Genomic DNA, 26,370 nt, shown 5'->3' with positions numbered 1-26,370 from the left:
TACATTTGAGTTTGAATAAATGACCATCCCTACAGTATAAATTCTGGGTATCTCTTGTTCTTTGAAACCACAATAATGGAGAAGACTGCTGACTTGGCAATGATCCAGAAGACGAACATTGACACCCTCCACAAAGAGGGTAAGTCACAGAAGGTCATTACTGAAAGGTGTGGCTGTTTACAGAGTGCTGTATCAAAGCATATTAAATGCAAAGTTGACTGGAAGGAAGAATTTGGGTAGGAAAAGGTGCACAAGCAACAGGGATGACCGCAAGCTTGAGAATACAGTCAAGCAAAGCCGATTCAAACACTTGGGAGAGCTTCACAAGGAGAGAACTGAAGCTGGAGTCAGTGCATCAAGAGTCACCACGCTCAGACGTCTTCAGGAAAAGGGCTACCAAGCCACTTCTGAACCAGAGACAACGTTAGAAGCATCTTAACTGGGCTGTGGAGAAAAAGAACTGGACTGTTGCTCAGTGGTCCAAAGTCCTCTTTTCAGATGAAAGTAAATTTTACATTTCATTTGGAAATCAAGGTCCCAGAGTTTGAAGGAAGAGTGGAGAGGCACAGAATCCATGTTGCTTGAAGTCCAGTGTGAAGTTTCCACAGTCAGTGATGATTTGGGCTGCCATGTCATCTGCTGGTGTTGGTCCACTGTGTTTTCTGAAGTCCACAGTCAACGCAGCCATCTACCAGGAAATTTTAGAGAACTTCATGCTTCCTTCTGTTTACAAGCTTTATGGAGATGCTGATTTCATTTTCCAGCAGGACTTGGCACCTGCACACACTGCCAAAGGTACCAAAAGCTGGTTCAAAGATCATAGTGTTACTGTGCTTGATTGGCCAGCAAACTCGCCTGACCTGAACCCCATAGAGAATCTATGCACTGTAAAAAATGTACCGTAGAATTTACAGGATGTTACTGGCAAAAGAGTTGCCAATAAAATCTTGTAAAAATGATGTTAATTGCTGTAAAATGGATTACAGTATAATACTGCAAAGCAAATCACAGTTAATTGCTGTATGTGAAATACAGTAATTTGTAGTATTTTTTACAGTAACATTGAATTAAACTTGTAGTTTATATTACAGCAATATTTTGTAATCTCACGAAAGTACAGTATTTACCTGGCAACAAAAGTTGCCAATAAAATCCTGTAAATACCCCTAAATCCTAGATGTTGTAATAATTTAACAATGAAAATGCTGCAAAGAATAATTTTAACAGTAAACTGTAAAATACTGATTTAAATGAATTATCATGAGAACTATCTTAATACATTTACAAATGAATAAAAACCAAGTCAAAGATGTTGCAAATAAATATTTATTAAAACTGGCAGAAAGACACTGCAAGGCTTTTACTGGTAAAAATAAAAATGTCAGTCTTTCAACAGTTCTTATCATAAAAATAACATAGCATCACAAAATAACTACAAATAACTGTTATATCACAAAAAAATAAGCCATATTCTGAGTAGAACATTTACTTTCTATAAAAAAATTAAGGTCAATCAACAGAATTTGTATAATTTTGGTTAAAGGATTAAAATAAAATGCTGGAATCAACATTATACCACAAATTCTGTTGTTTGAGCTTATGTTCTATTAAATTTAGAATATTCCTGCAAAAGACAATTTAATAAATACATACTGAAAGTCCATCATCTTTCTGAGATGAGCACACACATGAGGGTTGTCCCTCTTCTCTGAGACCTTTCCACTTGTTTTGCCTCCATGTATCCGTCTTGTATCCAGTGAGTGTTGTGATTCCAACAAAACATCTGCACATAAAAACAAGCAGAAGCTTTAGAATAAAGTTCAGTATTGAATGAAACTAGCTCAATAAAATAAATGTAAAAATGCCACTTATACAATACAATCAGCATTTACCAGTACTTAAACTAAATAAGTAACCTTTTTCACAAATGAAATTACTCAAGTAAAACATGTTACCTTTGAAATTAATTCAAGTGTGCAAAAGACGCCTGCTCCCGGGACGCCAGGCTGAAGTTGTAATAAGATTGAAAATCCAGCCGCAAAGTTGAGGTATGAATTCACAACCGTGTGACCCTCGAATAGGCCTAGTCAAAAGCCACTGGGTGCACCTGAAATGAATAAATAGAAGCAATAATGTAACTTACAATACAGTATTTCAATACAAGTTTATCAAATGATTTACAACAGCATTAATAAGAATTAATACATTACCTAATATAATCAGCTTCAGAGAGTCTTGAAGCATCAAACATTTCTCCACATCAGCTGCTATTCTTTGCACCTACAAGAAATAATGAAAATTATCTTGATTAAAAAAAATTAAATAAAATAAAAATGCATTTACATAAATGAGACCAAAATGAACACCCAAAAAGGCATATATTTTAAAATAAACTTTTACATTTGATTAATAAATTCAATTATAACAATACATTGTAGAACTGTACCACCAATCAAATTAAATAATTTATAATGCAAAATTACAACTGTGTTATGACATTAATGTTTTACATTAATTTTTGAAATTACAAATAAGAAACGTTGTAAAAATGCAATGACACTTTTAAACGTGAAACTAAACCGCCATTAGGTGGCAGCAAATAATTTAATGAGTGAGTCAATTGAGTCATTCATTGAACCGATTCGTTCAGAATGCTGAATCATTCAGTAAAAACACCGCTGAGTTTTGCTTTGATCTTTGTTTGGAACGATTTTCGTTGGTGAAATAAAACAACAGTCAATATTATGTCTAAAAGTAAGTAACTTAATGTTAACTAATTGTTTATTGAACTACGTAACATTTGCAATCGTGATAATCAGCAACAGATCGCTTGTTATGCTACTTAACAATATCATGTGTTATAAATAAACTCGACAGTTTGAACATTAACCTCATGTTTCTTCCGTGAGTTTATGTGTGCTGTTAAGGTTATTTGTTTGTTGAATGTAACATTAGCAAAATCAGAATCAATCTTGCGTTTCGATGCTTCCCTAGTTATTTTTTTTTCCACTCAAGTTTTAATCATGCTAACTTGTCCAATCGGGCATGTAAAGATGTATTTCACAAAAAAATTGCCCCGGACAAGCTTTAATGTCGTGTTTGTCAGTTATTTCGACAGATAGAAGTTAACGTTACTATGACAATCGTTGGCGCTGGGCATTGTTAAAAGTTGGGTAAACACTACTTTAAATGCTCTCAATAAGAAAATTAAACTGCCAAAATGAGAAAAATGCAGCATTTAGCCTAACTATGCTATGATAGCAATTTCCAGTTTACTGCACATACCAAGGCCGCTTGTCTAAATGTGTGGTCGCAGGCTATTGTGGCATGATATCACTTATACATTAACTTAAATTTAAAAGGATACATTTCTTAAGTAAAATTAAGTGAACTTACCAGGAATTATGAATAAAGCCTCTAATCTTCAATAGTTCTGGCACTTCTCCAGTCGCTGGATTTCAAATTTGAATGATGCGCGTGCAATCCCATAATGCCACACTACAGTAAAGTAGTTTAAAAAGCAGGAGCTACAGTGATAACACCTGCTTCTTGTAAATTAATTACAGTTGACATGGAAATATACAGTTAACAACTGTAAAACCTTATTTGACCCATAATGCATTGCGGATTACAGCTACATCTTGTAAAATGTTTAAACAGTAAAATCTGTAAAATTTTGCTGTAGAAACTACAGCAATTTTTTACAGTGTGGGGTATTGTCAAGAGGAAGATGAGAGACACCAGACCCAACAATGCAGAAAAGCTGAAGGCCACTATCAGAGCAACCTGGGCTCTCATAACACCTGAGCAGTGCCACAGACTGATCGACTCCATGCCACGCCACATTGCTGCAGTAATTCAGGCAAAAGGAGCCCCAACTAAGTATTGAGTGCTGTACATGCTCATACTTTTCATTTTCATACTTTTCAGTTGGCCAAGATTTCTAAAAATCCTTTCTTTGTATTGGTAATATTCTAATATTTTGAGATACTGATTTTTGACTTTCATGAGCTGTAAGCTCTAATCATCAAAATTAAAAGAAATAAACATTTGAAATATATCAGTCTGTGTGTAATGAATGAATATAATATACAAGTTTCACTTTTTGAATGGAATTAGTGAAATAAATCAACTTTTTGATGATATTCTAATTATATAACCAGCACCTGTATAGTTTCAGCAAGGTTTTTATTCCCATTATCCACACATAAAAACCCAGTTCACGCTGATGGACTATTTGGTATTATTGTCTTATTTGTCACCGCAGTTGTTCTTTAAAATAAAACCATTTGCGGGTTTGTCCTATGTCTTATTGAACTACAGTGAATTATCATCATATCATAAAATAAAGAATATAGGCTACATGTAAATATACATTATAGCCTACAAAACAGCTAAATCTCAAACAGTGGATCATTTTTATCAACATCGCCCAGCTAAAACTGCTCAATGTTAAAGTATATCTGCTTCGTGTACAGTGAAAAGTGCAATAATATCTGACTTCGTTTAACCCACCTGTTGAGATTGAGGACCACTATTTACGTTTATCACACAGAAACAAATGTTTTTTTTGTGTGTGTTTTTTTGTTGTTGTTTGTATTTTATTGAATCAGATACCAGCACCAGATGTATCCTGATGTCTCTTCAAACTGTTTTCCTCTGAGAGCGCTGTACCAACATCAGATATTCAACTACACTGATATTCTATGTTAAAACAAGCTCCTTTTCTACTGATTATGTTTTTTTCTTCTTGAATCCATGGAAAGAAGTAGAAACACTTAAATAACACACGTAAATATCAGGTGTGATTTACTTGTTTCACTTGTTGAACAGAATCTGTTGCAGGAATGACTCAAAGTCTGTTCACACCTCTGTGGTCTTTGACCTTCATTATGTTCAATCTCCTCACATTCTCTCTTACCTGCCTCAAAGTCACAGTCACACTGATGGGCCATCAGGGGCCATTAGGGGAGGGCCCTTTGTCTCTCAGGTGAGACTCACTTAATATTCATGGCCATTGCCATTCCCTCGCAAATAGACCCTCGATGACAAAACATGTCTTGAAAAATTTAAATCAACATTGTTTTCTGTGAATGAGTAAGCAGAATGATTTTCACATAATTTTGAAGTAAATATTCTAGCCTACAAGACTGATTACTCAAAAGTCTTATTCAGAACTATTTAGTGTGGGTTTTATGGCCTTATTTCAGCTACATTTTTCTTCCCAAAACTTACTAACCACGCATAATATTTTTTTTCTAAAAAATGCAAACATGTACATCCATCTTGGTCACATATTATTGTAGCACAGTTTGTGCTGAATACAAAAAACAATTACATGTTGGTCAATAGTATGTTTTAAGTAGCTGAAATAAGCACAAATATCAGGGCATGTCAAAACATCTCAAGGGCCCCAAAATGACCTCAGACCCCAGAGGGTTAAAGACCCATCTCTTTAACCTGGCATACACATAACACACTAATATGCTTCTAATATTTAAATCTGTTAAAGTATTGTTAGTCTGCATTTATTAGGTCAACTGGAACCGGGAACACTTCCCATAAGACCCGATGTACTTGTTACATCGTAAGAAGAATGGCATCTACACTAATATTAATCTGTTTCTTTCTTATTCCAAGATCACCGTAGCCACCCGATCCAGTCCGTATCCAGATCAGATGGTGGATCAGCACCTAGAGATGACCTCTACAGCTCTGAACGTCAGCAGAGACCAGGACACCTAGATGAGCCCCAGAGACAGATCCCCAGTGAAGATCTCGTCACCTAGATGAGCCCCAGAAACAGGTCCCCAGTGAAGATCTCGTCACCTAGACGGCCATCGAGACAAGACCACGGGAACCAGATGAGTTCTACACAGTCTGACTTTGCTGCAGTTGGAATTTAACTGCTGGTTTCTTCTGGCCAGAGGAGAACTGGCCCCCCAACTGAGCCTGGTTTCTCCCAAGGTTTTTTCTCCATTCTGTCACCGATGGAGTTTTGGTTCCTTGCTGCTGTCGCTTCTGGCTTGCTTAGTTGAGGACACTTAATTTCCAGCGATATCGTCAACTTGATTCCACAGATACTATATAAACTGAACTGAGCTGGACAATGACATCACTGAATTCAAAAATGAAATGCCTTTAACTGAAAATTGAATTTTTAATCTTGCCATTTTACATTATTGACACACTGTTTTCCTATTTGATACTGTAAAGTTGTGTAGAAGATTTTTATTGATATTAATCAGAATTATTTAGACTTAATCAAGGTGAATTTTGCCAAAAATGTATCTATTGAATCTACCAATATGTTCTGAAGGCCTTTTTGTCAAAATGTGTACGTGGCAAAGCACATCTGGAAGAAATGAGGAGGGGGCTTTTCTCCCCTTTACCATAAAGTCAGGATGGTCTTCTCTCCTATGGGACAGATAGAATTACGTACACTAGTAAAATATAGGATGGTAGACGTGGGGTTCAATGTATAGAGACCCCCTCCCTTTTGTTAATTTTTTGAGTATATATACGAGAGACAACAAGTTTTCGGGAGGACTCCTTTGCAAACGAGTTTTCAGGTTTTATTCCATTAAAAAATAAAACCTACTCTGGAATCAAACTCTGGCACGGCGTCTTGTTCTTTGAATTGCGGCGGACGACACTTCAGTTGCTTTAACACAATCTGTATTGTTAAAAGCGCTATATAAATAAAGGTGACTTGACTAATATATATATATATATAAAAAATTATTTTATTTTTTTAAATGACTGAATTAATCTGACTACATTATATTACACATGAAGTACATTTTCTATTAACTAAACATTTTTACGACATTTAAATTAAATTTGTGGGAACAATGTCCTTAGTTAACAGGTGTTCAAATGTGGTCTTGGGCTGTCACTTTTCTTGAGAAACAGATACAGTGCAAAGTCTACTTGGTGTGAAAGTCATACATCTGAAAACATCCTCCATGTCATACACAAGGGGGTTTCAGTACCAAAACCTGATTTGACAGTTTCACTACTCGGGTACAAAGTTTTTTTTTTTTTTTTTCTGCAAAGGAACCCGAGATATTACTATGAAGTTGAGGTGTCGTGCCCACGGGTTTGTCATTTTTCTTTTTCACTTTAGACCACAGTAACGTAGAACAAAACGGTCGTCTCCAGGCAGTACACGGCCTGGGAAAGTGTTCTCACAGGATGTGACACAAACAGAGCTAATTGCAGTGTGTGAGACAAAAGGAATCACCTGTGATCAACTGAGAGAACAAACACCCTGAGAAAATGTTTTTTTTTTTTTAAATAAGATATATTTTCTCTCGTCCACAACATTCACTCACAAATATACTGTGGGTACGGAAAGTATTCAGACCCCTTTAAATTTTTCACTCTTTGTTATATTTCAGCCATTTTCTAAAATCATTTGTTCATTTTTTTTATTCCTCATTAATGTACACACAGCACACCATATTGACAGAAAAACACAGAATTGTTGACATTTTTGCAGATTTATTAAAAAAGAAAAACTGAAATATCACATGGTCCTAAGTATTCAGACCCTTTGCTCAGTATTTAGTAGAAGCACCCTTTTGATCTAATACAGCCATGAGTCTTTTTGGGAAAGATGCAACAAGTTTTTCACACCTGGATTTGGGGATCCTCCGCCATTCCTCCTTGCAGATCCTCTCCAGTTCTGTCAGGTTGGATGGTAAACATTGGTGGACAGCCATTTTTAGGTCTCTCCAGAGATGCTCAATTGGGTTTAAGTCAGGGCTCTGGCTGGGCCATTCAAGAAAAGTCACGGAGTTGTTGTGAAGCCACTCCTTCGTTATTTTAGCTGTGTGCTTAGGGTCATTGTCTTGTTGGAAGGTAAACCTTCGGCCCAGTCTGAGGTCCTGAGCACTCTGGAGAAGGTTTTCGTCCAGGATATCCCTGTACTTGGCCGCATTCATCTTTCCCTCAATTGCAACCAGTCGTCCTGTCCCTGCAGCTGAAAAACACCCCCACAGCATGATGCTGCCACCACCATGCTTCATTGTTGGGACTGTATTGGACAGGTGATGAGCAGTGCCTGGTTTTGTCCACACATACCGCTTAGAATTAAGGCCAAAAAGTTCTATCTTGGTCTCATCAAACCAGAGATTCTTATTTATCACCATCTTGGAGTCCTTCAGGTGTTTTTTAGCAAACTCCATGCGGGCTTTCATGTTCTTGCACTGAGGGGAGGCTTCCGTCGGGCCACTCTGCCATAAAGCCCCAACTGGTGGAGGGCTGCAGTGATGGTTGACTTTCTACAACTTTCTCCCATCTCCCGACTGCATCTCTGGAGCTCAGCTATAGTGATCTTTGGGTTCTTCTTTACCTCTCTCACCAAGGCTCTTCTCCCCCGATAGCTCAGTTTGGCCGGACGGCCAGCTCTAGGAAGGGTTCTGGTTATCCCAAACATCTTCCATTTAAGGATTATGGAGGCCACTGTGCTCTTAGGAACCTTAAGTGCAGCAGAATTTTTTTTGTAACCTTGGCCAGATCTGTGCCTTGCCACAATTCTGTCTCTGAGCTCTTCAGGCAGTTCCTTTGACCTCATGATTCTCATTTGCTCTAACATGCACTGTGAGCTGCAAGGTCTTATATAGACAGGTCTGTGGCTTTCCTAATCAAGTCCAAACAGTATAATCAAACACAGCTGGACTCAAATGAAGGTGTAGAACCATCTCAAGGATGATCAGAAGAAATGGACAGCACCTGAGTTAAATATATGAGTGTCACAGCAAAGGGTGTGAATACTTAGGACCAAGTGATATTTCAGTTTTTCTTTTTTAATAAATCTGCAAAAATGTCAACAATTCTCTGTTTTTCTGTCAATATGGGGTGCTGTGTGTACATTAATGAGGAAAAAAATGAACTTAAATGATTTTAGCAAATGGCTGCAATATAAAAAAAAGTCACCATAGTCCATTGTTTACCAGGAGCCAGAGCGCCTGACATCTTGGCAAATTTAAAAGTGCTGACTAATGCTAAACGTAAATTCAGTAAGATTGTTATCCACGTCGGCGCTAATAATGTTTGACTTCGCCAGTCGGAGATCACTAAAAATAATGTTAAAGAGGTGTGTGAACTTGCAAGTACGATGTCAGACACTGTGATATGCTCTGGTCCCCTCCCTGCTTACCGGGGTGATGAGATTCATAGCAGACTGTTGTCACTTAATGGCTGGATGTCTAAGTGGTGCCCGCAAAATAACATAGGCTTTATAGACAATTGGAAGAATTTTTGGGGCAGACCTGACCTGTTGAAAAGAGATGGTGTTCATCCCTCCTGGGGTGGTGCCGCTCTTCTCTCTAGAAATATGGCACATAGTCTTAGAGTTCGTACTGGACTAACTGGAGCCCAGGTCAGGAAGCAGACAGACTGGCTAAACCGACCGTCTGCTAGCCGCCTCACGTCACAGAAGTCAGTTAACTCTAAGCACATAGAAACTTTTTCACCTAGATATCACTCTATAGAGACTGTGTCTGTTCCCCGAACTAGAAAATACAGAAAACATCCAAACCAAAGTAATAGTAAAATTTAATTGATGTTCAACAAATAAAAAAACAATATAATACAGATAAACACATGATAAAGCTTGGCTTACTGAATACTAGATCCCTTTCTTCAAAAGCACTTTTTGTAAATGATATGTTCACTGACCATAAACTAGATGTGCTTTGTCTGACAGAAACCTGGCTAAAACAAGATGATTACATTACTTTAAACGAGTCTACACCCCAAGATTACTGTTACAAACATGAACCGTGTCCAAAAGGTAAAGGGGGAGGTGTTGCTACAATTTATAGCAATATTTTCAGTATCTCTCAGAGGTCGGGTTTCAAGTATAATTCGTTCGAAGAAATGGTGCTTCATATAACGTTATCCAAAGAAACAAGTGTTAATGATAAATCCCCTGTGATGTTTGTACTGGCTACTGTATACAGGCCACCAGGGCACCATACAGACTTTATTAAAGAATTTTCTGATTTTCTATCGGAGTTAGTGCTGACTGCAGATAAAGTCCTAATCGTTGGTGATTTTAATATCCATGTTGATAATGAAAGAGATTCGTTGGGATCAGCATTTATATACATTCTAAACTCTATTGGTGTTAAACAACACGTGTCAGGACCTACTCATTGTCGAAATCATACTCTAGATTTAATACTGTCACATGGAATTGATGTTAGTGGCATTGAAATTTGGCAGCAGAGCGATGATATCTCAGATCATTATCTAGTCTCCTGTATATTCCATATAGCTAAAGCTGTAAAGCCAACTCCTTGTTACAAATATGGTAGAACCATTACCTCTACCACAAAAGACTGCTTTATAAATAATCTTCGTGACTTATCTCAGTTCCTCAGCATATCCAATAGCTCAGCACAACTTGATGATGTAACTGAAACTATGGACTCTCTCTTTTCTAGCACTTTAGATGCGGTTGCTCCTTTACGCTTAAGGAAGATTAAGGATAAGAGTCCAACACTGTGGTATAATGAGCACACTTGCGCCCTAAAGAGAGCAGCCCGGAAAATGGAGCGCAGCTGGAGGAAAACTAAATTAGAGGTATTTCGTTTAGCTTGGCGGGAAAGTACCCTATCCGACAGGAAAGCATTAAAAACTGCTAGATCTGATTACTTTTTGTCTCTTCTAGAAGAAAACAAACATAACCCTCGGTATTTATTCAATACAGTAACTAAATTAACGAAAAATCAAGCATCAACAGGTGTTGGCATTTCCCAAGAGCATAGCAGCAAGCAAGCAGGTGACTTCACTTCACTTCCAAGATCGATACTATCAGTGATAAAATTGTATCCTTGCAGCCGTCAGCTACAGTATCACATCAGATAGCGCACTATAGATCCCCTGAGGAACAATTCCATTCATTCTCTACTGTGGGAGAGGAAGAATTGTATAAACTTGTTAAATCATCTAAACCAACAACATGTATGTTAGACCCGATTCCATCTAAACTACTAAAAGAGCTGCTTCCAGAAGTCATAGATCCTCTTTTGGCTATTATTAATTCATCATTGTCATTAGGATATGTCCCCAAAACCTTCAAATTGGCTGTTATTAAGCCTCTCATTAAGAAACCACAACTTGACCCCAAAGATCTAGTTAATTACAGACCGATCTCAAATCTCCCTTTTCTGTCAAAGATACTATAAAAGGTAGTATCCTCACAATTATATTCCTTCCTAGAGAAAAATGATATCTGTGAGGAATTCCAGTCAGGATTTAGATCGTATCATAGTACTGAGACTGCTCTCATTAGAGTTACAAATGACCTGCTTCTATCATCTGAGCGTGGTTGTATCTCTTTATTAGTTCTACTGGATCTTAGCGCTGCGTTCGACACTATCGACCACAACATTCTTTTGAATAGACTAGAAAACTTTGTTGGCATTAGTGGAAGCGCCTTAGCATGGTTCAAATCGTACTTATCTGACCACCATCAGTTCGTAGCAGTGAATGAAGAGGTATCATATCGATCACAAGTGCAGTATGGAGTACCTCAAGGCTCAGTACTAGGGCCGTTACTTTTCACGCTTTACATGTTACCCTTGGGAGATATTATCAGGAGACATGGTGTTAGCTTTCGCTGTTATGCTGATGATACTCAGCTCTATATTTCTTCACGGCCTGGTGAAACACACCAAATTGAGAAACTAACGGAATGCATAGTCGATATAAAAAACTGGATGACGAGTAATTTTTTACTGCTAAATTCTGAAAAAACAGAGGTGTTAATTATCGGACCTAAAAACACCACATGTAATAACTTAGAACATTATCTAACACTTGAAGGCTGCTCTGTCAATTCTTCTTCATCAGTCAGGAACCTAGGTGTGCTGTTTGATAGCAATCTTTCATTTGAAAGCCATGTTTCTAGCATCTGTAAAACTGCATTTTTTCATCTCAAAAGCATATCTAAATTGCGTCCAATGCTCTCAACGTCAAATGCAGTTCTGTCAACACTGCACTGGATCCCTATCAAACATCGGATAGATTTTAAAATCTTGTTAATTACTTATAAAGCCCTGAATGGTTTAGCTCCTCAGTACTTGAGCAAGCTCTTATCACATTATAGTCCTCCACGTCAAATGCGTTCTCAAAACTCTGGCCGTTTGATAATACCTAGAATATCAAAATCGACTGCGGGCGGCAGATCCTATTCCTGTTTAGCACCCAAACTTTGGAACAATCTACCTAACACTGTTCGGGAGGCAGACATACTCTGTCAGTTTAAATCTAGATTAAAGACCCATCTCTTTAGCCTGGCTTACACATAACACACTAATACGCTTCTATTATTCAAATCCGTTAAAGGATTGTTAGGCTGCATTAATTAGATCAACCGGAACCGGGAACACTCCCCATAACACACGATGTACTCGTTACATCGTAAGTAGAATGGCATCTACGCTAATATTTGTCTGTTTCTTTCCTATTCTGTTTCTCAGTCTGTATCCGGTCAGATGGTGGATCAGCACCAAGAGATGATGTCTACAGCCCTGATCGTCAGCGGAGACCAGTACACCCAGAGACATATCCCCAGTGAAAACCTCGATTGAATACAATAAAACTAAAAAAATATAACAAAATAACTAAAATATAATAAAATACCTAACTACATAATACTACTATTGTTAGAAATTGCAACAAAATTAAAATAGAAATATAAACTTTTGAACTGCGGGTTTCATCTGGTCAAGTCAAGTCAAGTCAAGTCACCTTTATTTATATAGCGCTTTTACAATACAGATTGTGTCAAAGCACTTAACAGTATCAAATTGGAGGATAGAGTGTCAGTAATGTATAATGATAAGATTAAACACTCAATCTGGTCAGAGGAGAACTGGCCCCTCGACTGAGCCTGGTTTCTCCCAAGGTTTTTTTCTCTCCATTCTGTCACAGAGGGAGTTTTGGTTCCTTGCCGCTGTCGCCTCTGGCTTGCTCAATTGGGGACACTTAATTTCTAGCGATTGAAATGAAATGCCTTTAACTGAAAATTGAAAATTGAGTGTTTAATCTTATCATTATACATTACTGACACTCTATCCTCTAATTTGATACTGTTAAGTGCTTTGACACAATCTGTATTGTTAAAAGTGCTATATAAATAAAGGTGACTTGACAAATTTAAGGGGGTCTGAATAGTTTCCGTACCCACTGTAAATGTTTATGTGTTTTTCTTTGAAAAACAGCACATTATAGTTTTAGCCATTTAAAGCCGATTCTGAACTATATGGTTATCTGTCAATTAAATCAAGTCTGTCTTGACCCCTAAGGAAATCCGTTTGTAATGCCTGATCAAACAGAAATACCGTTAGGTCCATATATATTTGGACACTGACACAATTTTAATAATTTCGGCTCTGTATGCCACCAGAATAGAATTAAAATCAAACAATCAAGATGAAATTGTAGTGCAGACTTTAAGCTTAAGCTTTAATTAAGGTTGAACAAAAATCTAACATAAAATGCTTAGGAATTAGCGGTTTATGAAAGTCTTACAGTTTGCCCAGTTTAACCAAGAGTTGAGTTCATTAAATACTGTATCTTTCATTCGGCTTTTGCTTTAAAAGTAATGTCCCATGACAGGAACGAGCCAGCTATTTGTGAGGGAAGAGGAACTAACAAAGAACTCAAAGTTCAGAGAAGAAAGAGAAAAAGTGGAAGTAAACATGGCTTAGAAGGCCTGAAAACCTAATTGGGTTTTTCCAAATTTGTTGTATCTAATACTGCATCTGATTAATATCATAGTGGTTCTACAGACAAGTTGTCACATGGAGAATGTTTTACAAAGGCAGTATCTACATAATCATAAGATTCTGAGTAAAATTCCAACAACGCTGTACTGGTTTTTTATGTTGTTTTACACTTCACTTTCAAGTATTGTGTGAGAAGGCAAAAGTTTTGCAAGCGAATTCAAGTTTTTCGGAAGAATGCAATCATTTTTTGAGAGAACACAAAATATTTGTGGGCGAACATCTCATTGTTTTCCCATCTCTGTGTCCATTATATAGGTTATTTAATTAGTTTCCCAGTGTGATCACTTACTGCCATTATGTGACAACACGACCACCAGTGGAAAATCAAAGCACACAATGAGGGGAATTCTGGTATTTCATGATGTGAAAAGTTAGCCACACCATTCTCATCTAACATTTTTGTTTCACTTTCCTCTTTCTAGTTATTTTTGAATTCTTCTTTTTTTCTCTCTCTTCCTTCTCTCAAGGTCCTGCTAGTCATAATATTCCTATATTAAATTATATTGATCATACAAGCATTACAGGTGAGTTTACATTTTTGAGTTCAAACAGACCTTCAAAAATGTGTTTGTGGTTCAGTACCATTTGCTCTTTTTCAAGCATTACTATAGTGTTTGCCAGTTTTATTTACATGGTTGTCAATGATTCTGTTCTAGCATTTAGAAATGTAATTTCTTGTGAAATATTAAGATGGGCTTGTTCTTCTTTTTAAATTATCATTTACCCTGTTGTTTATCTAATTGTTACCCTTGTTGTGTTTAATGTACCAAGTCTTGTATTTTATGAGTGTTTGTTTGTTTGTTACAGTGCATGGTGAAAGCAGCAGCACGCCAGAAGGTTTCATCTTTTGAGTCATAACAACCCACATCTCCATAAAGTAGCTTCAATCATATTAGAGAGGACAGATACAGTTCAGAGCAGAAGGCAATGGGTATCTACAGTCTCCACCCAAAATTTATTTTTTGTACACTGTTGATGCAGAACTGTCACATGAAGTGACTGACGTTACTATTCTCAGACACGTGACTTTGTGGTCTTATAAACTAGCAAAGTCAATGGGGGAAGCTTATTCATCACTGAACTGTTGTTAAACTCTTGGTTATCTGTTGTGACTCTCCTGAGAGACGGAACATGGCTGTCTTTACAACCTCAGACTGTAAGTATCACAAATTGTATTACATTCAATATGACTGTTTAAACAATAAACAACCTTTTAAAAGACAGGAATTATAGATTAATAGGTCAGCTATATTAGTCATGTTATGTCATTAGGTCAGACTTTTTATTAACTGTTAACTGCTTTGGTCCTATATGTTCACTATTTGATTAAATTAATCACATGGTTTAAATCAACTGAATAATTTAAGCACCAAAAAGGACTCAATCTGTGTTTACCTGAATGATTTCTGGCTTCCAACAAGAATAGTATTTTTTTTTTTCTGAAGTGCTTTGAAAAGACTTTTCATCACTGCTTCATGTCACTGCACTCTTCCATATTATATTTTGCACTAATTGCATGTTTTCTCTTTTAATAGATGAAAGTGATTATTTTAATTTCACAAATTTGACAGACTTGGTGAGTATTATTATACATGATATTATATTTTGTGGAGTCCAACATTCTGGTTTAAAAGTCTTCTGTTTTGCATATTATACATCTGAGTTAAAGCTAAATGACATACAGTATACTGTCAATGTGGTCACATTTTGTAAATTAAAAAGTTCTAGAATATGTCATCAATAATAACAACTGTTAACCCATAACAACTGTTAACGCTGCCCACAGCAAATCTTATCAGTTAGCAGTTGTTAAGATCCGTTCTTGTTAGTGCTGTATGATTGTTTGGACATTAGATGTCTTTTTCTGAAAATGTATTGTGTCAGTCAAGTAAAACTATGTATCTTTATCTTCACATCTTACTACCTCATGCATCTCTTGGATTAAGATCATACAGACAGATTTGACTGTTTCCAAATTGTTGATTTTTTTAAACAACACAATGAAAAGATTTTCCACTGTGTGCGTCACATATCCTTTATCTGCCTTGTATGTATGTCAGGATGGAACAGAATTTAGTGTTTGACATGCTCCAAAGGGGGTCTGAGTCTGAAGACCTCTGGGGGGAGGGGGTGACGCTCTATCTGTTTGTGCACAATTTAGAAAGGGTTGAAAGAGGATGTGGATGTGGTGTACTTGTGTGGTTTCTCCACTAGAGACACCTGCACCTTAGCTAAGCTGTGGAACATGTTTCATAAATTTAGATTGTCAGAGCTCGCTGGGGCCTGATGTCACACAGAGTCACACTTTACTGATCAACTGGATTACAGCTGCAAAATGGCGAGAGACTGTTGTACCACTGTAGACAGGAAGTGGTTGTCAGTTGAGTAGAAGATTGTCTGAAAACACAGTGGGAAACAAACTTTTAAATTTCATAGTCAGCATTTTGACAAGTGATAACCTAATTTCAATAAAACTACATTAATAACATTACCAAACTGCCATGGTATGCAGAACTTAAATGAATAATTAAAGGAATATTTAACACAAAAATTATTTACTCAACCTCGTGTCATTTCAAACACTTATTACTTACTTTCTTCTGTTGAACATGAAAGAAGATATTTTGAAGAATGTACAGGCCACGCTTTACCATATAATGAAAATTAAAGAGTGTAAAGAAAATGATTAAAAATAAAAATAATAATAATAAAGTATCAAGCTGTCCACATGACTCATGCTCAATATTGTAAGTTCACAAGTTTGCCTACCCATTCCGTCCTGCTAGATAATGGTAAACATTACCAAGTCACCTTTATTTATATAGCGCTTTTAACAATACAGATTGTGTCAAAGCACTTAACAGTATCAAATTGGAGGATAGAGTGTCAGTAATGTATAATGATAAGATTAAACACTCAATTTTCAGTTAAAGGCATTTCATTATTGAATTCAGAGATGTCATTGTCTAACTCAGTTTAGTTTAAATAGTATCTGTGCAATCAAATCGGCGATAATCGCTAGAAATTAAGTGTCCCCAACTGAGCAAGCCAGAGGCGACAGCGGCAAGGAACCAAAAAAATTACCATTGCTGTCCTCGAAAGAAAGCTTGAACCTGAGGCTTGGCTTGAGCTCCAAGTTAGACAAAAGTGTTGTGCCAGAGTTAGCTATAAAGCTAATTTGCATCTGCAGTCCCTGGGTAGGATGTTGTCACAAAATTACAAACAATACAATACATACAACACATACAATATCACATCATACTCCATTAAATTAAAAAATCAAGTCAATAATCACATATTTGATTTTCCTTAAGCCATACTTTAAGCGTAGTTTTAAAAATACTAAATGCTGTACACTCTCTAATATAAACAGGTATTGTTTACATTAGATTGTCTACATGTGATGTCAATGGAAGGTGACCAGCTGTGATGTGACAAGTTTTAACTGGAACTGCAAATTAAATAATGCAGGGAAAGATTATTAGTAACAACTTAAATTTTCTTCATCACACAAATGAATCACGTATCTTGAGAAGACTTGAACAAAATATTTACAGAATATAGTGCAAAAGTCATACGGACTGCTTTTATTATATTTTTTCCGATTTTTTCCATATTGGAGCTTGACAGTCCAAATCCAAAACAGAGGTCAGTATGTTCCTCAAAACCTCTCCTTTTGTGTTCCACAGAAGAGATAATGTTCCTTTAGATCAGTGATTCTTAATTCCATTCCTCACATAACGCCACTCTGCATATTTTGCATCTCTCTTATTTAACACACCCAAACACTTTAATGCCCTTTGAATGGAACATATACGCTCTCTTTGAACTGGAATCATGGTGGAATATCCTGTGATGTCCACTTTGCAGGGCACTTACTGTCAAATACAAGAAGCGTCTGAAGTGATGAGATGCATACAAAATGTGCAGAGCGGTGTTATGCAAGGATGAAATTGAGAACCATTGCTTTAGATGATTGGTACAGTTGGTTTTCAAGAGGTACTTTTATAAATCAAATGAAACAGTCATTGCACAGAATTTGAAGTGCCTGAATATATCAAATCTTTCCATTTCAGACAACTGATACTGATGACTATGAAACAGACCTGGGTGGATTATGTAACAAAGAGTTGGTACGACAGTTCAGTAAGACCTTCGAGCCCCCTCTCTACTGGATCATCTTTGTCGTGGGGGCTTTGGGCAACCTACTGGTCGTCTGTATCTTCACAACTGTGCGAAACCGCCTCAAGACCATGACTGATGTGTACCTGCTGAACCTGGCAGTGGCTGATCTTCTCTTCCTAGGCACATTGCCCTTCTGGGCAACAAATGCCGCTCAGGGCTGGGTATTCAGCCAGGCCATTTGCAAAGGAGTTTCTGCGGTCTACAAGATCAACTTCTTCGCTAGCATGCTCTTACTCACCTGCATTAGTGTGGACCGCTACATTGCTATCGTTCATGTAACCGAAGCTCACAACTACAAAAACAAACGAATGCTATATAGTAAGATAACTTGTGTTTTTGTGTGGCTCGCCTCTTGCCTCTTAGCTCTACCAGAATTTATCTTTGCTAAAGTGAAAAACATTGACCCCCAGAGCACTTCCTGTGTCATGGTGTATTCAATCACAGACAACAATCGTACCAAAGTCTTGGTATTGGCTTTACAGATCAGTGTGGGCTTCCTACTCCCATTGATTGTCATTATGTTGTGTTACTCAGTCATTATTCGTAAACTCATGCAGGCTCGAAGCTTTGAAAAACACAAGGCTCTAAGGGTCATCTTTGCAGTTGTGTCCGCATTTGTTCTCTCACAGTTGCCATTCAACGGATATCTGATTGTAGAAGCAGGCCAAGCCAACAATGCTACAATAACAAACTGTGAAGTCATGCAAAGCTTAGACATGGCTGGGCAAATTGTGAAGTGTCTTGCCTACACACACTGTTGTCTGAATCCCATCCTGTACGTATTTATTGGCGTTCGCTTTCGGAAGGATCTCTTCAGCCTGCTTCAGCGCATGTCCTGTGGCCTGGGACTGGTCAACAACAGCAAACTGCAACAAGTTCCCAAGAGGCCCTCTGTTATGTCTGACACTGACACCACCCCTGTTTTTTCTTTATAGACCAGCCTACAGTATTGACAACCTTAAAAAAAACGTTGCCTACATCTACAGAGTGTCATTTTTATAGGAGTTATAGGTCCTTATAACTGCAAACATTTTTGGGCAAGGCCTTTGAAATGTGCTTTATGATAGTATTATTCCCGTATAGTTATCTGGCTGTACATGATGGTAGATTGTGGAGACATAGGTTTTATACATAGATTCTGTTCTTGCGCATTTAACCACAATTTTGGCAAGGATGATTGCAGTTAGAGCAGTGTAATGTATGCAATGGGAATACTGTTATGATTTACATACTTTTTTTTAGAAAACATGTTGCAAAAATATTGTAAAGTGTAAATAGATTTTGAGAATTTGGAGAATTTTTTAAGTGTAATGGATTTAATTTTGTTTTATAAATAAAGTGAAAATTTTATTTTATAAAGATTTCTGATTTTCTTTTCATAAAATCTATATTTTTTTCATGGGTTTATTCACTTTTGGCCCCATGGACCTTTAGAAACTAATTAAAATTCTGTACAAAATTACAGCTTGTGGCTGGTTATGAAAGAACTGTGCATTATTATTTCAGTCTGTGTTTAGATCATAGTGTAATCATTAATATTTAGCAGATGAAGGGGCGTGCATGATAAAAAGTATCCAAGTTGCCTAAAGTTGAAGAAAAACTATATGTCCAATAGAACAGTACAGAAGTTATCATACAGACATGATGTGCTCAAGTAATAAGTTTAATGGTCACTACTGTGGTTAAGTCATTCACTTGTAAGGGGAAATAACAATAATCTTTTGCACCAGATTAGGAGCACTCCAGGGCACTGGTATTGCTTAATTTATGCCTGTACAAGCACAGATGGTGTACCGCAAGGCACAACCTTATATATATATCTTAGAAGAAGAAAAGGTTCAAAAATTAACCTTTTGAAGTTCCTGGAGATTGCAACTGTGGGGGAACCTTAAAGGTTCATTTTGAAACTTTTGAAAAGGTTCTAATTGGAACCTTCACTTAAAGGTGCATTAATGACCCTCATGGGTTCCTTTTTTAACCTTTTTCTAGATAGCAATAAAATTATTATTATTATTATACTCTACATTACTAATCCAATTTCACTATATAGACAGAACACCGTGATTGTCCACAAACTGTTTAATACATAAATATTTATTACAAACAAACCAACAAACACATAAATAAATAAACAAACAACAATCAAACATAAATATGTGTTACAAACAAACCAACAAACACATAACTAAATAAATAAACAACAATCAAACATAAATGTGTTACAAACAAACCAACACACAAATAAATAAACAATCAAATATAAATATATATTACAAACAAACCAACAAACACAATAAATAAACAACAATCAACATCATGCATTTATATACATACTGTATACATTAATTTAATTTAAAAAAACTGGCCATTGTGGCTGGCATATTGGTTTTGGCATTATGATACTGTAACGGGAGGAAGAATCACACGACAAGGTGAGATCAATAAAGGCCCCGAAGGGTGCGTTTATTGTGTATTGTGGTCGTGCCGTAGTGCTCGTGTGAGGAGTCTTCATGCTCCAGGATCTGCTTCTTTCCGTGCTCCACGTGGGTGAGGGTCTGGTGTCCGTGCAGTGAGTGTGCCTCGGGGCTGGCCGGTCAGACGCTGCTCTCTGTTCACAGAAGAGAGGAAAGTTAGCGATGCAACAACTGGAGTCATGTCTCGCCCGTCTGAGCCTTCTGGCGGCTTATATATGCGTCCCGTAATTGGGCTCAGGTGTGGCCGGCCAGCCTGCGTTGATGGCGTGCAGGTGATCCTCCTCCGTTTCCAGGGCGACGCTGATGAGGTCTCGGGACACGCGTCACAATACATTAAACAGTTTTCAATGAATGTCAGGGTGTCTCTCAACTTTGAAGCATATTCATTGTTGAAGATGAAGTGTAGAGCCGTGTTCACATTGTCTACTTCTCAGACCTCCTCCTCCCCTTCCATCATTATTTCTGAAATAGACTCTGCATCCAAGGCACGTCCCTTTATAAACAGCATGGGTTGGGTGTATGTGGTTCCTAAACAAGGAGAAAATAATGTTATACTATAACAATATTTAGTAGTTGAAGTGAAATTTGTTTTTTTTTTTAAATTAAGATTAAAAAATGAGTCAGTAATAAATCTTTGACTATTTTTGAACCTGTCAATGTAAAAGAGGCTTTGAAAAGAAAGATGAGGCAGTGTAAACGGTATTATCAACATAATTAAGATAATAGAGAGGGTGGCAAGTAGTCATGAAAAACTACATTACGAGTTTTTTGGTTGCAAGAATCCCTTACTAATATTATAAGTTCACATCAGTGAGAAAACAGTTAATTCTAAATATAACAAATTGTAATCAAAAGTATATGACCCATTAAAGGGATATTTTGTCGGCATTTACTCTCCCTGATGTTGTTCCAAACAACCATTTTTCTTCTGCAGAACACAAAATAAGATATTTTTAAGAATGTTAAAGAATGTCCATATGATGAAAATCACTGGGGTCCAGAACAACATGTCAATGATTTTCATTGACATTCTTGAAAATAATTTCTTTCACAAAACAAAAGAAAGTCATACGAGTTTGAAACAACATGAAGGTGAGTAAATTATGACAGAATTTTAATTTTTGTTTGAATATTCCCTTTATTCATTCTTGCTGATGTTACTGTGGAACCTGCATGGACACAAACAGTTCCACAGAATAACCCCTAACTAAATGTTTAGAAGAAATCATAACCAGGAGAAGGGGTTGAAAAAGAAAAAAATATAGATTTAAATATTATGGATACACTGTTCCAAATGCACTCACCTCACTGATGACATGAAAAGATCTCTGACTCTCCTTTAATAGAAGTGGAAACAGCAGGACAGCAGCAACCATTCAGACCTTAAATATAAAATTTGTTAAATTGAATATGGCATACTATGTTTCTGATAATTGTGACTCTTAGCATTACTGTTCATGTAAATCAGTGAATTATTACCTTTGTGTGCCAAACCAACGCAGATTTGTTTTTCTTCATTCAACTCAGTAACAATATCTACCCCAACTGCTCTTCTTTGGCACTCGTTGATCACTGTCTGTGCCACCAGACTCTGTCTGTGACACTTACCCCTACTGGTCTTGGCCTCTTTTGATACAAATCTTGGCCAGATAGATCATCCATCTACAAAATAAATAAATAATAGAAAAATAAACATATACATGAAACATTCTCACTTGATAATAGAAATGTAAGTATCGAAGTGTCACTTTATTTTAGCAAACCTACCACTGAAACGCACTGAAAGTTGCTTTGTAATAACAATGTCAACCAAATGCATAAATGTGAGAAAATGTTAAAGTCACTAAGTTCTTCCGTACATCCCATTAAATAATTTGAGGGAATCTGAGGGAAGAAACTGTTCCTGTGTCTGGTCGTTCTGGTTCTCAGAGCTCCGTAGCGTCGACCAGACGGCAACAGTTATACGGTAATAATTAATAATAATTAGTAGCCTAAATGTGCCCACAAATTTTTAAACCCGTAGAATAGTAACTTACTCATGGTGTCTGTGGTCTTGCTGGCATCTCAGTCTTTAGGTTTTCTTGTAATCTTATGAATTTAACTTTATCCTTCATTTTTGGTAATATTTAAGCTTTCGTAGTCTCAGTTAGGTTCATTAAAATATCTCCATCAATTTCAGTCCGTTAAAACAACATGAAATTATAGTTATAAAGGCAGTTATAAAGTACATACAAACAGTATTATTTTAATTCAACATACTACCTTGATAGGGACAATGGTGTCTCTTTTGAGAATTGATGATAATAGCGCGCTGCTGTCGTCCAGGTTCTTCACGAATGAAGTAGCGGCACGTGACCAAGCACTCAATGTAGCTCGCAGCGCCCTCTGTTGGTGAACATAATCAATACACGAGTGCTCTGGTAACCAGCAGGCTAAAATCTTTAAAAAATATCTTGAAATAAAACATCTGAGAAAAGGTCTTCAGGTGTAGTAACCATGGTATATGTGGAATAATTAACTCTGGACCGGTAAACTGACTTAATATTGTGGCCACATTAACATCGTTTGTACTTAATTTTTCTACAATTCTGTGACCCGTCGTCATTTATTCATTATGAAACACACAATTATGACATCACGTAGGTGTTATTTTCATAGCTTTTCAAAAAGATCATAGTTTATCTGAAAGGTTTTGTTGTCTTACCTCAGATATTCGTGCTGCTCCACTGAGTGTTGCTGCTTGGCTTGAATGTTTGTAACGGTTTTTCAGCGCGACCTCTGACCTTGCGCGAAACAGTTTCAGTGCTTTGCTTTGCGTTACCCACCAAGCCCAGAAACCCTCGGCCTGGTTTAAATGTTTTTGTTTTGTTTGTTTTTATTCTCAAAATCGAAACAATATAATCAAAATAGTAATAATAATAGTATAATAATGATAATGATAAAAACAACAACAATAATAAAACTACCAATAAAGAAATAAAGAAAAATAATCTTGCTGATGAAACCTTACACAACACATAGATTTGCTTCACATTTGAAGGAGTGTTACAGAATGGCATAATGGTGTTCCTCAATAATATAAACATGTGCCCAACCTGATCATGTCTAAAAGGTGTTTGCCAACCAGATTCATTTAAAAATTATTCACTTTTGTCACTTGTTTTGTTCTGAGCTGAATTAGTAGGCTTTCTGAGATTTGAAGGTTGAATGTGCAATGTTAAAGGATGCACAGGTGTAAAATATGAAGATAGTCTACTGAATATAAAGTTTGGTCCCATTTTATATTAGGTGGCCTTATAATATGTACTTACATTTAAATTAATAATTTGGTACAATGCACTTATTGTGTACATACATGTTTTTACATTGTACTTATATTTTTAAAAATAACTATATGTAATTACATCTGTAATTAATTTAAGTAAGTACATTTATAATTACACTGTTGACCCATCCCTAACACCTTAACCCAACCGTTAAACCTACTCATACCACCAAACCTGGCCCTAACCTTACCCGTATCCCCCCTCAATAGCAGCAAAAGTGTTTTGCAATACAGTATGAACACAATAAGTACATTGTACATTTTTTTTAATGTATTTTTTATTTTATTTTTAGGGGTAAGAATTTCACCCTCTTAATTTAACACAGAATAGCTTCTTGTTCATTTCTGAACATAAAACTGAACTTTGATTTTTGTGATTTTTAATTTGTGTTCTAAAAATTGGCAACAACATGGTGCCCTAAAGGTTATTGTGCATTTTAGAGATATGTGAGGTGCATGGGGCACAGACGAAACACATTGTATCAACTCAAGGCCTAAACATTTTGGTTAAACTGATGGAGGCCACAACTGCATCTGACATCACAATTAGTAACTGAATAAGAGTAAATTCATTAATACTGAGTTTGTGAATTTACTAATGTAACAAGCAAATGGTGTTCTAACTGTACTCAGTCTAGTCTTTACATTACATCTTAGAAAAGGTTCATGAAAGAACCTTAACTATGCTAGGTTCTAATATGAACTTTTTACCACAACAAAGATTCAAAAAATAACTGCCAAATAACCAGTGGATCATTATAGAACCTTTAAGTTCAACTTTGAACTTTTTGATAGCTAGAAGTTCATATTTGCACTTTAAAGTTCTTTTTTGAACTCTAAAGGTTCAATCTCTTCTAAGAGTGTATATATATATATATATATATATATATATATATATATATATATATATATATATATATATATATATATATATATGACGAAGGAATGGTACAGATACAGCTGCCGATAGAGTCTGTAAGGAAGCTAAAATTCCTGCTTGGTTCAGGATCCACCAGCAGGAAAGTAAAAATAATAAAACAAATGTGTTTGATGTCTGAAAAGAATTCTGTCATAATTTACTTTCCCTCATATCGTTCCAAACTGTATGACATTCTTGAATATTTGAATATCAGTCTATGAATATCCTGGCCAATCTTTTCAAAATATCAAAGTGAATGGTGACCAGATCTGTCAAGCTACAAAATTACAAAAAAGCACCATAGAGGTATTATAAAAGTGGTCTGCTAACTTTTCTGTGGTCTACGACTATTTTTTTCAATGCTTAAGCATTTTGAAAACAAACTTGATATTTTCAATATAGATTCTGGAAATATATCTTGTTAATAATGATATTACTCATAAACAAATTATCATTGATTACCCCCAGGTCTTGTTTTTGTTTAAACCCCAGCAGAAGCCACATGGTGTTTTTAGCAGTGTGTAACGTATTTTCTGTGGTAAGAGAAAAGTTTGTGAATGTGGCTTCTCTGCACTGCCGTGTTTTCACTATGACTGTTATGGCTGGTGTGGATTGAGAAAAATGTTGAATAATGAAAAAAGGTCTGGTTGGCATGCACCTTGCGTTATGGTAATAATAGTAACAGTGACACAGCAGATTTATGCTGTGTTAGATACAGAATTAGACCATGCATGCAGAGTCAACTGCAATGACATATCAGCTGCCACACAGTAGTGCAGAGTTATGCAATTGCAAGAAAAAGCTGATAACATTAGTGACACAAATATTTGTAAATCGTTTCAGAATTGCAGATCGGTTGTTTTTGTCTTCACAAGATAGAATAATGATGGTGTTTCAAGACTTACAATGCATGTACAGTACACACACGCGCGCACACACAGTATATATATATATATATATATATATATATACAGTGAGGAAAATAAGTATTTGAACACCCTGCTATTTTGCAAGTTCTCCCACTTAGAAATCATGGAGGGGTCTGAAATTGTCCACTGTGAGAGACATAATCTAAAAAAAAAAATCCAGAAATCACAATGTATGATTTTTTTACTATTAATTTGTATGATACAGCTGCAAATAAGTATTTGAACACCTGTCTATCAGCTAGAATTCTGACCCTCAAAGACCTGTTAGTCTGTCTTTAAAATGTCCACCTCCACTCCATTTATTATCCTAAATTAGATGCACCTGTTTGAGGTCGTTAGCTGCATAAAGACACCTGTCCACCCCATACAATCAGTAAGAATCCAACTACTAACATGGCCAAGACCAAAGAGCTGTCCAAAGACACTAGAGACAAAATTGTACACCTCCACAAGGCTGGAAAGGGCTACGGGAAATTGCCAAGCAGCTTGGTGAAAAAGGTCCACTGTTGGAGCAATCATTAGAAAATGGAAGAAGCTAAACATGACTGTCAATCTCCCTCGGACTGGGGCTCCATGCAAGATCTCACCTCGTGGGGTCTCAATGATCCTAAGAAAGGTGAGAAATCAGCCCAGAACTACACGGGAGGAGCTGGTCAATGACCTGAAAAGAGCTGGGACCACCGTTTCCAAGGTTACTGTTGGTAATACACTAAGACGTCATGGTTTGAAA

The 26,370-nt window shown here is 36.6% G+C and overlaps 1 protein-coding gene and 2 long non-coding RNA genes across 4 annotated transcripts; 1 reads left to right on the top strand and 2 right to left on the bottom strand.

The window, feature by feature from the left end:
• Positions 1–1,214: 1,214 nt before the first annotated feature.
• LOC131533569 (uncharacterized) lies at positions 1,215–3,478 on the bottom strand. The gene is made up of 4 exons (XR_009269153.1): positions 3,397–3,478; positions 2,211–2,280; positions 1,956–2,107; positions 1,215–1,783 (listed from the first exon to the last, which is right to left on the bottom strand). It is a non-coding gene; the product is annotated as an uncharacterized LOC131533569 (long non-coding RNA).
• An 11,381-nt stretch (positions 3,479–14,859) lies between these two features.
• Positions 14,860–19,344, top strand: ccr9b (chemokine (C-C motif) receptor 9b). Its single transcript, XM_058765459.1, has 3 exons — positions 14,860–14,964; positions 15,344–15,384; positions 17,885–19,344. The coding sequence occupies exons 1-3, from the start codon at positions 14,940–14,942 to the stop codon at positions 18,926–18,928; spliced, it is 1,110 nt and encodes a 369-aa protein (XP_058621442.1). The 5' UTR covers positions 14,860–14,939; the 3' UTR covers positions 18,929–19,344.
• Positions 19,345–20,360: 1,016 nt separating this feature from the next.
• LOC131533470 (uncharacterized) lies at positions 20,361–23,218 on the bottom strand. Of its 2 annotated transcripts, XR_009269116.1 has the most exons (5): positions 23,172–23,218; positions 22,730–22,852; positions 21,947–22,129; positions 21,772–21,849; positions 20,361–20,995 (listed from the first exon to the last, which is right to left on the bottom strand). It is a non-coding gene; the product is annotated as an uncharacterized LOC131533470 (long non-coding RNA). The 2 variants fall into 2 exon arrangements; XR_009269117.1 differs by lacking the exons at positions 22,730–22,852; positions 23,172–23,218 and adding an exon at positions 22,504–22,718.
• Between the last annotated feature and the right edge of the window lie 3,152 nt (positions 23,219–26,370).

The sequence above is a fragment of the Onychostoma macrolepis genome, chromosome 24, assembly GCF_012432095.1.
Source record: "Onychostoma macrolepis isolate SWU-2019 chromosome 24, ASM1243209v1, whole genome shotgun sequence".
Lineage (NCBI taxonomy): Eukaryota > Metazoa > Chordata > Actinopteri > Cypriniformes > Cyprinidae > Onychostoma > Onychostoma macrolepis.
Note: the sequence above shows the minus strand (reverse complement) of the source record. Positions and strands in the feature narration are given on the sequence as shown.